Source organism: Oncorhynchus mykiss, chromosome 16, assembly GCF_013265735.2.
Source record: "Oncorhynchus mykiss isolate Arlee chromosome 16, USDA_OmykA_1.1, whole genome shotgun sequence".
NCBI classification, from domain to species: domain Eukaryota; kingdom Metazoa; phylum Chordata; class Actinopteri; order Salmoniformes; family Salmonidae; genus Oncorhynchus; species Oncorhynchus mykiss.
In genome coordinates this window covers 70611198-70626197 of record NC_048580.1, presented here as the reverse complement: position 1 = coordinate 70626197, position 15000 = coordinate 70611198, and the positions used below count along the sequence as shown (strand labels likewise).

At 39.2% G+C, this 15000-nt stretch overlaps 1 protein-coding gene across 2 annotated transcripts in view; it reads left to right on the top strand.

Moving 5' to 3' along the window:
• The window catches only part of LOC110492786 (copine-5), a 212613-nt gene that overhangs the window by 127965 nt on the left and 69648 nt on the right, over positions 1-15000 (top strand). For both annotated transcript variants that reach the window (XM_036947698.1, XM_036947697.1), the window contains one exon: positions 14662-14765. In XM_036947698.1, the coding sequence (XP_036803593.1) occupies positions 14662-14765 (104 nt within the window). The remainder of the gene's footprint in view (positions 1-14661; positions 14766-15000) is intronic.

Sequence of the window (15000 nt, the reverse complement as noted above, 5' to 3'; positions counted from 1 at the left end):
AGAATAACCAGTCTATTAGAGGTAGTTAGGCCATAGAGAATAACCAGGCTATTAGAGGTAGTTAGGCCATAGAGAATAACCAGGCTATTAGAGGTAGTTAGACCATAGAGAATAACCAGTCTATTAGAGGTAGTTAGGCCATAGAGAATAACCAGGCTATTAGAGGTAGTTAGGCCATAGAGACTAACCAGTCTAGTAGAGGTAGTTAGGCCATAGAGAATAACCAGTCTATTAGAGGTAGTTAGGCCATAGAGACTAACCAGTATATTAGCAATAGTTTTAGCCATAGAGAAGAATATGTGTGGTATATATTGTCTATATACGACACCCCCTCAGGCCTTATTGCTTAATTGTTTGAGCCATATAGTAGGAAGATACCGTCTACAACTTTCCAGTATATGCTAGGCCCATAACCCACTAATAACTTGTCTATTAGCCATGTGTTGTAACATATGAAGATTGTGTCCAACAAATATGGTGAACATCAGACCCATATTCTGTATAACAGAAGGTACTACAACCCTCCAACCCTCCCGTTGACGAAAATGGTCACGTGGCCTTGGCTTGCCGTACGAAGCAGGCAGACAGAAACATTCAGTTACTGTTCGAATGAACGTTAGAATGGACAAAACGAGTGATCTAAGCGACTTTGAGCGTGGGCATGATCGTCAGTGCCAGGTGCGCCGGTCCCAGTATCTCAGAAACGGCCGTCCTCTTGGGCTTCTCACTCACGACAGTGTCTAGGGTTTTACCGAGAATGTGGCGACAAACAAACAAACATCCAGTCAGCGGCAGTCCTGTGGGTGAAAACATCTCGTTGTGGAGAGAGGTCAAAGGAGAATGGCAAGAATCGTGTAAGCTAACAGGCGGGCCACAACAGACAAATAATGGCACTGTACAACACTGTTGTGTCGATAATGGCATCTCAGAACGCACAATGCTCCTATCAGCTAAAAACAAGAAGACGAGGCTTTAGTGGTCACGCAATCGCCAACACTAGACAATTGATGAGTGGAAAAACAATGTTGCTGGTCCGTTAATAATGCTGCTGTATCCATTAACAATGTTGCTGTGTCCGTTAACAATGTTGCTGGTCCATTAACAATGTTGCTGTGTCCGTTAACAATGTTGCTGGTCCATTAACAATGTTGCTGGTCCATTAACAATGTTGCTGTGTCCGTTAACAATGTTGCTGGGTCCATTAACAATGTTGCTGTGTCCGTTAACAATGTTGCTGGTCCATTAACAATGTTGCTGGTCCATTAACAATGTTGCTGGTCCGTTAACAATGTTGCTGGTTCCATTAACAATGTTGCTGGTTCCATTAACAATGTTGCTGGTCCGTTAACAATGTTGCTGGTCCATTAACAATGTTGCTGGTCCATTAACAATGTTGCTGGTCCGTTAACAATGTTGCTGGTTCCATTAACAATGTTGCTGGTTCCATTAACAATGTTGCTGGTCCGTTAACAATGTTGCTGGTTCCATTAACAATGTTGCTGGTCCATTAACAATGTTGCTGGTTCTATTAACAATGTTGCTGGTCCATTAACAATGTTGCTGGTTCCATTAACAATGTTGCTGGTCCATTAACAATGTTGCTGGTTCCATTAACAATGTTGCTGGTCCATTAACAATGTTGCTGGGTCCATTAACAATGTTGCTGGTCCATTAACAATGTTGCTGGGTCCATTAACAATGTTGCTGTGTCCGTTAACAATGTTGCTGGTCCGTTAACAATGTTGCTGGTTCCGTTAACAATGTTGCTGGGTCCATTAACAATGTTGCTGGGTCCGTTAACAATGTTGCTGGTCCGTTAACAATGTTGCTGGTTCCGTTAACAATGTTGCTGGTCCGTTAACAATGTTGCTGGTCCATTAACAATGTTGCTGGTCCGTTAACAATGTTGCTGGGTCCATTAACAATGTTGCTGGGTCCGTTAACAATGTTGCTGGTCCGTTAACAATGTTGCTGGTTCCATTAACAATGTTGCTGGTCCGTTAACAATGTTGCTGGTCCATTAACAATGTTGCTGGTCCATTAACAATGTTGCTGTGTCCGTTAACAATGTTGCTGGGTCCATTAACAATGTTGCTGGTTCCGTTAACAATGTTGCTGGGTCCATTAACAATGTTGCTGGGTCCATTAACAATGTTGCTGGTTCCGTTAACAGTGTTGCTGGGTACGTTAACAATGCTCATTGGCTTTCTCTCTGTGGCTCTAAGTGAGACCAGTAAATAAGAACTTTACAGCATTACAGCCCTGCTAGTGGAGCAAGGGGAAGAGAGGAACGAGGGGAGAGAGAGAAGAGAGGAACGAGGGGAGAGAGTGGGGAGAGAGGAGCAAGGGGAGAGAGGAGCAAGGAGAAGACAGGAACGAGGGGAGAGAGTGGGGAGAGAGGAGCAAGGGGAGAGAGGGAGTAGAGAGGGAAAGGGGAGAGAGGGAAAGGGGGAGAGGAGGAAGGCGGGAGGGTGAAGAGAGGAGCGAGAGCATCAAGGGGAGAGAGGAGCAAGGAGAAGAGAGGAACGAGGGGAGAGAGTGGGGAGAGAGGAGCAAGGGGAGAGAGGAGCAAGGAGAAGACAGGAATGAGGGGAGAGAGTGGGGAGAGAGGAGCAAGGGGAGAGAGGGAGTAGAGAGGGAAAGGGGAGAGAGGGAAAGGGGGAGAGGAGGAAGGCGGGAGGGTGAAGAGAGGAGCGAGAGCATCAAGGGGAGAGAGGAGCAAGGAGAAGAGAGGAACGAGGGGAGAGAGTGGGGAGAGAGGAGCAAGGGGAGAGAGGGGGAAGACAGGAGTGAGGGGAAAGAAATGGGAGAGAAGAGCAAGGGGAGAGAGGGAGTAGAGAGGGAAAGGGGGAGAGGAGGAAGGTGGGGAGGGTGAAGAGAGGAGCGAGAGCATCAAGGGGAGAGAGGGGGAAGACAGGAGTAAGGGGAAAGAAATGGGAGAGAAAAGCAAGGGGGGAGAGAAAAGCAAGGGGAGAGAGGGGGAAGACAGGAGTAAGGGGAAAGAAATGGGAGAGAAAAGCAAGGGGGGAGAGAAAAGCAAGGGGAGAGAGGGGAGAGAGAGGAGCAAGGGGAGAGAGGGAGGAGCGAGGGGAAATAGAGGAGGAAGAGGACAAGGGAGGTAGGGGAACGAGGCCCACTTCCCACTATAAAGGGCCATTGAAATTGAACGGACATTTTTACATCTAATTTCTACCACAAATATGGCTGCCGGTCTACAGACTAATCCTTCTCTGGTCCCCAAACCCCCAATGGGAAATCCTGTAGCATGGCTGTTCCCACAGTCTTCTGGTCCCCAAACTACCAATCCTGTTGTTTCCCATCCAGAGGTAAAGAGCGCTGCAGCCTAACTGACTGACTGGTGATGATGTGTTATCCCATAGCTAATGGCAAGCTCTACCAGCCTGTCAGCATAATGTTGGTTAATGCCAGGTCGTGTCTGATAGGGTGCTTTTACAGCCAGCTGGCAGAGCCCACTGGTTAGCAGTCTCTGATGAACGTCTCAATAGTTGATTTGTTTCTGGGTGCGGAGATTACTGGTTAGTTACAATATCCTGTACGTGGGTATTGACCAATTATTTCTTCAAGCTACTTTGTTTCTTTGTTTTTTTTTTTGTGAACAATTGTTTTTATTGAGTCATAAAATGACAATCAGTGCGAAACAATAACATTTTACTGTGAGTTTCTTAAGTACTGAAGACTGGGATATGAGTCTTGACAAGGTCCTGGTGTCAGTAATAAAGTATGGTGGTGTATCAGGTGTCAAGTGATGGTTCCATATTGGTATTGCTGAGTCATACAACAGGCGGCCATCTTGTTTTGCTTCAGATACAGCCGGACGACACAAATGAGACAACCTCAATATCTGTCACTTCCTTCTATTATCTTAAGACAGAAAAGCAACATCTCTTGACGGAGACAAAGATAATTAGACCAAGATAACTCGTAGAGTGATTATGTCTGAATAGAAAACAGCAATACAGCAGCTGGCATCCATTTAGTCACCACAAGTTGTAATCAGCAACGCATTTTTTTTTTTCTCCTTCAAACCAACAATGTATTTTATTTCCAACTGTGTTGATGGGATATTACAGAGGTCATCAGAGCTACTCGGTTTGCTACACAAGAGGTATTAAATTTAATTCTACAATATTACATCCACCAGCTATTCTCTCCCAGGCACTGTTCCAAAAATCCATATTACTAACAAATGGGTAATAAAGCAGTGTACTGTATTGAGTATACATTCTAAGTGGCATGCTAGTGTGGATATTGGAACACAGCCTAGGGTCTGTGCTTTGAACGTATAAAGGCTATAGCCCAGTTAGAGTTGTGGGCTGCTGGCCAAGACATACCTGAATTCAAATAGAATCTCTTTTATTGGTTCCGTTGTGCAAGGCAAGCTCAATCAACGGCAGCTTAAGTAAACAGATCCTATTTGAACCAGGTCTGCGAGCCCAGTTGTGGGCTGTTGTCCAAGGCCTGGAGCAGTGTGGTGGTTCGAGGGGCAGGTCAGAGGATGTACTGTGAGTAATGTGGGTCATGAGGATCGATAGAGCCAATGTGTTCAGGCCCAAGAGCACCCATCACTAGCCTGACCTGAATAAATCAATTCATTGGGATCGCTAGAGAGAATGTGTTCAGGCCTCGACAGCACCCACACAATCACGCATGTGACATAGACCTAATGGCTATTGGTTACACTTTAGAGAGAAGAAAATGGTTTTGTCCACACAGGAATAAATTACAACTTGGTGAAAATAGGGCTTCCATTTATATCTATTGATATGCTGCAGTCTCATCCCCTGTACTGTACTATATTATATTATACTGTACTGTATTATACTATACTGTACTATACTATATTATACTGTATTAAACTATGCTGTACTATACTATATTATACTGTGTTGTATTATACTATACTGACCTATACTATATTATATTGTACTGTATTATACTATACTGCACAATGCTATATTATTCTGTATTAAACTATACTGTACTACACTATATTATACTGTACTGTATTATACTATAATGTACTATACTATATTATACTGTACTGTATTAAACGATACTGTGCTATAGTATATTATACTGCATTAAACTATACTGTACTATACTATAGTATCCTGTATTAACCTATACCATACTATCCTATATTATACTGTATTAAACTATACTGTACTATACTATATTATACTGTACTAAACTATACTGTACTATACAATATTATACTGTACTGTATTATACTATACTGTACTATACTATATTATACTGTACTATATTATACCATACTGTACTATACTGTGCTATACTGTATTAAACTATACTGTATTAAACTATACTGTACTAAACTATATTTTACTGTATTATACTATGCTGTACTATACTATATTATACTGTATTAAACTATACTGTACTATACTATATTATACTGTACTGCATTATACTATAATGTACTATACTATATTATACTTTATTGTACTATACTACACTATACTATATTATACTTTATTGTACTATACTGTACTATATTATATTATACTGTACTGTATTATACTATAATGTACTATACTATGTATTAAACTATACTGTACTATACTGTATTATACTGTACTGCATTAACTATAATGTACTATACTATATTATACTTTATTGTACTATACTACACTATACTATATTATACTTTATTGTACTATACTGTACTATACTATATTATATTATACTGTACTGTATTATACTATAATGTACTATACTATATTATACTGTACTGTATTAAACTATACTGTACTATACTATATTATACTGCATTAAACTATACTGTACTATACTATATTATACTGTATTAAACTATACTGTACTATACTATATTATACTGTATTAAACTATGCTGTACTATACTATATTATACTGTGTTGTATTATACTATACTGACCTATACTATATTATATTGTACTGTATTATACTATACTGCACAATGCTATATTATACTGTATTAAACTATACTGTACTACACTATATTGTACTGTACTGTATTATACTATAATGTACTATACTATATTATACTGTACTGTATTAAACGATACTGTGCTATAGTATATTATACTGCATTAAACTATACTGTACTATACTATAGTATACTGTATTAACCTATACCGTACTATACTATATTATACTGTATTAAACTATACTGTACTATACTATATTATACTGTATTAAACTATGCTGTACTATACTATATTATACTGTATTGTATTATACTATACTCTACTATACTGTATTATACTGTACTGTATTATACTATACTGCACTATACTATATTATACTGTATTTAACTATCCTGTACTATACTATATTATACTGTACTGTATTATACTATACTATAATGTACTATACTATATTATACTGTACTGTATTAAACTATACTGTACTATACTATATTATACTTCATTAGACTATACTGTACTATACTATATTATACTGTACTAAACTATACTGTACTATACTATATTATACTGTACTGTATTATACTATATTATACTGTACTATATTATACTATACTGTACTATACTGTATTAAACTATACTGTACTAAACTATACTGTACTAAACTATATTTTACTGTATTATACTATGCTGTACTATACTATATTATACTGTATTAAACTATACTGTACTATACTATATTATACTGTACTGCATTATACTATAATGTACTATACTATATTATACTTTATTGTACTATACTACACTATACTATATTATACTTTATTGTACTATACTGTACTATACTATATTATATTATACTGTACTGTATTATACTATAATGTACTATACTATATTATACTGTACTGTATTAAACTATACTGTACTATACTATATTATACTGCATTAAACGATACTGTACTATTCTATAGTATCCTGTATTAAACTATACTGTACAATACTATATTATACTGTATTAAACTATACTATATTATACTGTATTAAACTATAATGTACTATACTATATTATACTGTACTGTATTATACTATACTGTACTAAACTATATTATACTGTATTAAACTATACTGTACTATACTATATTATACTGTATTAAACTATGCTGTACTATACTATATTATACTGTATTGTATTGTACTATACTGTACTATACTATAGTATACTGTACTGTATTATACTATACTGCACTATTCTATATTATACTGTATTAAACTATACTGTACCATACTATATTATACTGTACTGTATTATACTATAATGTACTATACTATATTATACTGTACTGTATTATACTATACTGTACTAAACTATATTATACTGTATTAAACTATACTGTACTATACTATATTATACTGTATTAAACTATGCTGTACTATACTATATTATACTGTATTGTATTGTACTATATTGTACTATACTATATTATACTGTACTGTATTATACTATACTGCACTATTCTATATTATACTGTATTAAACTATACTGTACCATACTATATTATACTGTACTGTATTATACTATAATGTACTATACTATATTATACTGTACTGTATTAAACTATACTGTACTATACTATATTATACTGTATTAAACTATACTGTACTATACTATAGTATACGGTATTAAACAATACTGTACTATACTATATTATACTGTATTAAGCTATACTGTACTATACTATATTATACTGTACTGTATTAAACTATAGTGTACTATACTATATTATACTGTATTAAACTATACTGTACTATACTATATTATACTGTATTAAACTATGCTGTACTATACTATATTATACTGTATTAAACTATGTTGTACTATACTATATTATACTGTACTGTATTAAACTATAATGTACTATACTATATTATACTGTACTGCATTATACTATACTGTACTATACTATATTATACTGTAATAAACTAAATTATATTGTATTATACTGTACTATACTATATTATACTATATTAAACTATACTGTACTATACTATATTATGCTGTCCTGTATTATACTGTACTATACTATATTACACTGTACTCTATTATACTATAATGTACTATGCTATATTATACTGTACTGTATTATACTATACTGTACTATACTATATTAAACTCTACTGTATCATACTATACTGCACTATACGTAAGGGATAATCAACATGGGGCTGTGAGTTCTTTGGAAAATAATGAACACCGTGGAAGGTGCGTTCCACAACACGCTGGCAGACTGGAACTGACCTTCTACCGAGTTGCATTATTTTCCAGAGAACGCATAGATCTCCGGGTTGACTATCCCTTTTATACCATGGCAATAACTTGGTCTAGAAATGTGTTCAGTTGCAGGTAGAAATGTGTTCAACATCCACTGAAGTAGCCTGTAGGTTTAGAAGATAGTTGCTGTACAGTTGCCTTGGTAACCAAACAAACAGACTTGCTAGTTTAGTTTACCAAACCATCAGGTCTAGCTTGCTATTATGACAATTTAATCCAACAGTAATGTTTTCAATTCGACTTTTACTTTCAAAAGCAGCTCAAACATTGAACATGTAAGAATGAACTAAATTAATTCTGCCGTTTTGACATACCGTGTGTTATAGGGAAGTAATGCATGCTCTAGAATGCCCTTCAAGCCAATCAGAAACTAGTAGTCAACAATGCCGTGGTATAATGCATTATAATATACTATACTGTACTTTACTGCAATATACTGTATTATACTATACTGTATTACACTTTACTATACTGTATTATAAACTGGGTGGTTCTAGCCCTGAATGCTGATTGGCAGTCAGCCGGAGTATATCATACCGTATACCACGGGTATGACAAAACATGTATTTTTACTGCTCTAATTACATTGGTAGCCAGTTGATAATAGCAATAAGGCACCTCGGGGGTTTATAGTACATGGCCAATATACCACGTCTAAGGGATGTGTCCAGGCACTCTGCGATGCGTCGCACGTAAGAACAGCCCTTAGCCGTGGTATATTGGCCATATAACACACCCCCTTGTGCCTTATTGCTTAATTACACTATTCTGTACTATGCTAAACTGTATTATACTATACTGTACTTTACTATATTATACTGTATTATACTATACTGAAATACTGTACTATATACCATATTATACTGTCATATACTATACTGTACTGCTGTATACTATACTATACAGTATCAAACTATAATGTACTGTATTATACTATATTATAACGTATCATACTTTACTGTATTATATTGTATATTGTATAATGTATTGCACTATACTGTGCTGTACTATACTGTATTATACTGTACATACTATACTATACTGTAATGTATTATACTATACTGTAATGTATTATACTATACTATAAAGTATCATACTGTACTGTATTATACTATACTCTGCTCTGCTGTATTATACTATACTGTACTCTACTGTGCTATACTGTACTATACTGTACTGTACTATAATGTATTATACTGAACTGTACTTTTACACTAAACTAAACTATACTATACTGTATTATATTATACTGTACTATTTTATACTACACTGTCGTGTACTATACTATAATGTATTATACTTAACTGTACTGTAAACTAAACTATACTATAGTCTATTATATTATACTGTGCTGTGTTATACTATACTGTACTCTACTCTACTCTACTATGCTGTATTATACTATACTGTACTCTACTCTGCTCTACTATGCTGTATTATACTATACTGTACTCTATTATGCTGTATTATACTATACTGTACTCTACTATGCTGTATTATACTATAAATGTATTTATTTATATAGCCCTTCGTACATCAGCTGATATCTCAAAGTGCTGTACAGAAACCCAGCATAAAACTCCAAACAGCAAGCAATGCAGGTGTAGAAGCACGGTGGCTAGGAAAAACTCCCTAGAAAGGCCAAAACCTAGGAAGAAACCTAGAGAGGAACCAGGCTATGTGGGGTGGCCAGTCCTCTTCTGGCTGTGCCGGGTGGAGATTATAACAGAACATGGTCAAGATGTTCAAATGTTCATAAATGACCAGCATGGTCAAATAATAATAAGGCAGAACAGTTGAAACTGGAGCAGCAGCACAGTCAGGTGGACTGGGGACAGCAAGGAGTCATCATGTCAGGTATTCCTGGGGCATGGTCCTAGGGCTCAGGTCCTCCGAGAGAGAGAGAGAAAGAAAGAGAGAATTAGAGAGAGCATATGTGGGATGGCCAGTCCTCTTCTGGCTGTGCCGGGTGGAGATTATAACAGAACATGGCCAAGATGTTCAAATGTTCATAAATGACCAGCATGGTCGAATAATAATAAGGCAGAACAGTTGAAACTGGAGCAGCAGCACAGCCAGGTGGACTGGGGACAGCAAGGAGTCATAATGTCAGGTAGTCCTGGGGCATGGTCCTAGGGCTCAGGTCCTCCGAGAGAGAGAAAGAGAGAAGGAGAGAATTAGAGAACGCACACTTAGATTCACACAGGACACCGAATAGGACAGGAGAAGTACTCCAGATATAACAAACTGACCCTAGCCCCCCGACACATAAACTACTGCAGCATAAATACTGGAGGCTGAGACAGTACTATACTGTACTCTACTATGCTGTATTATACTATACTGTACTCTACTCTACTCTACTATGCTGTGTTATACTCTACTCTACTCTACTATACTGTATTATACTATACTGTACTGCAATTCAGAGGCACTTATGTACGGTACCTGGTATCCTCTAGCCAACAGAACACGTACCTCCAACCCACAAGCTCAACACACTAAAAGGGTTGCAGACAGAGAGAATGATGAACATAGAACGTGTGTGTGTCCTTGTCCGTGTGGTGTCCTTGTCTGACGTTTGTAATTTTCACTTTTACATTTCAGACTTGATTTTCCCATACCAAAAAAAAAACCTGAATCAAAATAGATTTTATATTTGAGATTCTTCAAAGTAGCCACCCTTTGCCTTGACAGCTTTGAACACTCTTGGCATTCTCTCAACCAGCTTCATCTGGAAGGCTTTTCCAACAGTCTTGAAGGAGTCCCCACATATGTTGAGCACTTCTTGCTTTTTCTTCACCTGCGGTCCAACTCATCCCAAACCATCTCAATTGGGTTGAGGTCGGGGGATTGTGGAGGCCAGGTCATCTGAAGCAGCACTCCAAAATATAAAATACATTTTGATTTGTTTAACACTTTTTTTTTTGGTTACTACATGTTTCCATATGTGTTATTTCACAGTTTTGATGTCTTGACTGTTATTCTACAATGTATAATTGTAGTTATTCTGCAGCTGTTCCAACAGCCTTTACTCCTCTGGCTGTTCCAACAGCCCATACTCTTCTGGCTGTTCCAACAGCCTTTACTCTTCTGGCTGTTCCAACAGCCTTTACTCTTCTGGCTGTTCCAACAGCCTTTACTCTTCTGGCTGTTCCAACAGCCTTTACGCTTCTGGCTGTTCCAACAGCCTTTACTCTTCTGGCTGTTCCAACAGCCTTTACTCTTCTGGCTGTTCCAACAGCCTTTACTCTTCTGGCTGTTCCAACAGCCTTTACTCTTCTGGCTGTTCCAACAGCCTTTACTCTTCTGGCTGTTCCAACAGCCTTTACTCTTCTGGCTGTTCCAACAGCCTTTACTCTTCTGGCTGTTCCAACAGCCTTTACGCTTCTGGCTGTTCCAACAGCCTTTACTGTTCTGGCTGTTCCAACAGCCTTTACGCTTCTGGCTGTTCCAATAGCCTTAACTCCTCTGGCTGTTCCAACAGCCTTTACTCTTCTGGCTGTTCCAACAGCCTTTACTCTTCTGGCTGTTCCAACAGCCTTAACTCTTCTGGCTGTTCCAACAGCCTTTACTCTTCTGGCTGTTCCAACAGCCTTTACGCTTCTGGCTGTTCCAATAGCCTTAACTCCTCTGGCTGTTCCAACAGCCTTTACTCTTCTGGCTGTTCCAACAGCATTAACACTTCTGGCTGTTCCAACAGCCTTTACTCTTCTGGCTGTTCCAACAGCCTTACCTCCTCCGGCTGTTCCAACAGCCTTAACTCTTCTGGCTGTTCCAACAGCCTTTACTCTTCTGGCTGTTCCAACAGCCTTTACTCTTCTGGCTGTTCCAATAGCCTTAACTCCTCTGGCTGTTCCAACAGCCTTTACTCTTCTGGCTGTTCCAACAGCATTAACTCATCTGGCTGTTCCAACAGCCTCTACTCTTCTGGATGTTCCAACAGCCTCACCTCCTCTGGCTGTTCCAACAGCCTTAACTATTCTGGCTGTTCCAACAGCCTTTACCCTTCTGGCTGTTCCAACAGCCTTAACTCTTCTGGCTTTCCAACAGCCTTTACTCTTCTGGCTGTTCCAACAGCCTTAACTCTTCTGGCTGTTCCAACTCTTCTGGCTGTTCCAACAGCCTTTACTCTTCTGGCTGTTCCAACAGCCTTAACTCTTTTGGCTGTTCCAACAGCCTTAACTGTTCTGGCTGTTCCAACTCTTCTGGCTGTTCCAACAGCCTTTACTCTTCTGGCTGTTCCAACAGCCTTAACTCTTCTGGCTGTTCCAGCAGCCTTAACTCTTCTGGCTGTTCCAACAGCCTTTACTCTTCTGGCTGTTCCAACAGCCTTAACTCTTCTGCTTGTTCCCACAGCCTTTACTCTTCTGGCTGTTCCAACAGCCTTAACTTCTCTGGCTGTTCCAACAGCCTTTACTCTTCTGGGCTTTCCAACAGCCTTAACTCTCCTGGCTGTTCCAACAGCCTTTACTCTTCTGGCTGTTCCAACAGCCTTATCTTCTCTGGCTGTTCCAACAGCCTTAACTTCTCTGGCTGTTCCAACAGCCTTAACTCCTCTGGCTGTTCCAACAGCCTTAACTTCTCTGGCTGTTCCAACAGCCTTAACTCCTCTGGCTGTTCCAACAGCCTTAACTCTTCTGCCTGTTCCAACAGCCTTAACTCCTCTGGCTGTTCCAACAGCCTTAACTTCTCTGGCTGTTCCAACAGCCTTAACTTCTCTGGCTGTTCCAACAGCCTTAACTCTTCTGGCTGTTCCAACAGCCTTTACTCTTCTGGCTGTTCCAACAGCCTTTACTCTTCTGGCTGTTCCAATAGCCTTAACTCTTCTGGCTGTTCCAACAGCCTTTACTCTTCTGGCTGTTCCAACAGCCTCTACTCTTCTGGCTGTTCCAACAGCCTTAACCCTTCTGGCTGTTCCAACAGCCTTAACCCTTCTGGCTGTTCCAACAGCCTTAACCCTTCTGGCTGTTCCAACTGAACTCTTCTCACAGCCTGTAAAAGGGAATCATCAGCAGGATTACCAAGAGGGTGCTAACTGTACCGGAAACCCCACTTCGTTACACTGCAGACCCATCATGTTGTACAGTACTGACTAAAATAACCTTGACCCCCAGACATTACAGGCATTACTCTGGCAGTCAAAGCATTACGGGGTCGGGGGAGCATTCATTGACTGTGTCCCAAATGGCACCCTATTTTGTCAGTGCACTACTTTTTAGACCAGGTGTTGGTTTCCCTATGGGCCTTGGACAAAAGTAGTGAATTACATAGGTATTTGGGTACTGTCGGGAATCCTAAGCCATTGACTCCATTCAGGCGGTGCGTGAGCAGTGAAATGCTGACTGCATGAGTGTGATTGTGAAAACAACACCAGGTGTTTAATGTGTCATTAGCTGAACAAAAAATAAATAAAAACTCCATCACTTCCTCTACACACACTTGGATACAGCTCATTTTCTAGCTAAACCTCATTTCATTTTACAGCCCCATTTTGTATGGACTCTTAAGCAATTTATTTAGCTCTATATTCACAAGGTTGCACATAACATTTTTAACTTTGCTTTTCGAGACTTCATGTTTTGAATGCCAGAACATGAATAAAGTAATGATTATTAATATATATGTTCTTTCATTAGGATTTGAGAATCAGGGCTCACTGGCTGTGTACGGTGCTGCTGTGATGTGTTGCTTATCAGGATGCAGACCATGCCTTGGGTTTATTTTGTGATTCAGTGCTTTTATATTGTGGCACAAGGTACCGCATTAAAAACACAACAGCTAGCAAACAGGAAGCCGGGCATCCTATTGGGGATTTACTATGTACTGTCCCCTCTTTTTCACTTTTGTTCTACCTTTTTCTCTCTCTCTCTCTCTCTCTCTCTCTCTCTCTCTCTCTCTTTTCCATCTCCCTCTCTCTCTCTCTCTCTCTCTCTCTCTCTCTCTCTCGCTCTCTCTCTCTGTCTCTGTCTCTGTCCCTCTCTCTCTATCTCTCCATCTGTCTTTCCATATCACCCCCCTCTCTCTGTCTCTCTCTCTCTGTGTCCTTCTCTCTCTCTGTCCCTCTCTCTCTCTGTGTCCCTCTCTCTCTCTGTCCCTCTCTCTCTCTGTCCCTCTCTCCCTTTGTCCCTCCATATCTCTCCCTATGTCTTTCCATATCTCCCTCCCTCTCTCTCTCTATCTCTCTCTCTGTCCCTCTCTCTCTCTCTCTGTCCCTCTCTCTCTCTTTCCCTCTCTCTCTCTGTGTCCCTCTCTCTCTCTGTCCCTCTCTCTCTCTGTCCCTCTGTCACTCTCTCCCTCTGTCCCTCCATATCTCTCCCTATGTCTTTCCATATCTCCCTCCCTCTCTCTATCTCTCTCTCTCCATCCCTCTTTCTCCTCCAGGAAGTTGCCACCATGCAGTTCTGTGCCCACAAGTTGGACAAGAAGGACTTCTTTGGGAAGTCGGACCCCTTTATGGTGTTCTATAGGAGTAATGAAGATGGGACGTGAGTTATTTACATGTCTGGTTTGTTTTTACTGTTTGTTTTCTGGATCTAATATCTCATCGAAGAGATACAGTACATGAGATAGGGAGAGATGAAGAGATACAGTACATGAGATAGGGAGAGATGAAGAGATACAGTACATGAGATAGGGAGAGATGAAGAGATACAGTACATGAGATAGGGAGAGATGAAGAGAGACAGTACATGAGATAGGGAGAGATGAAGAGATACAGTA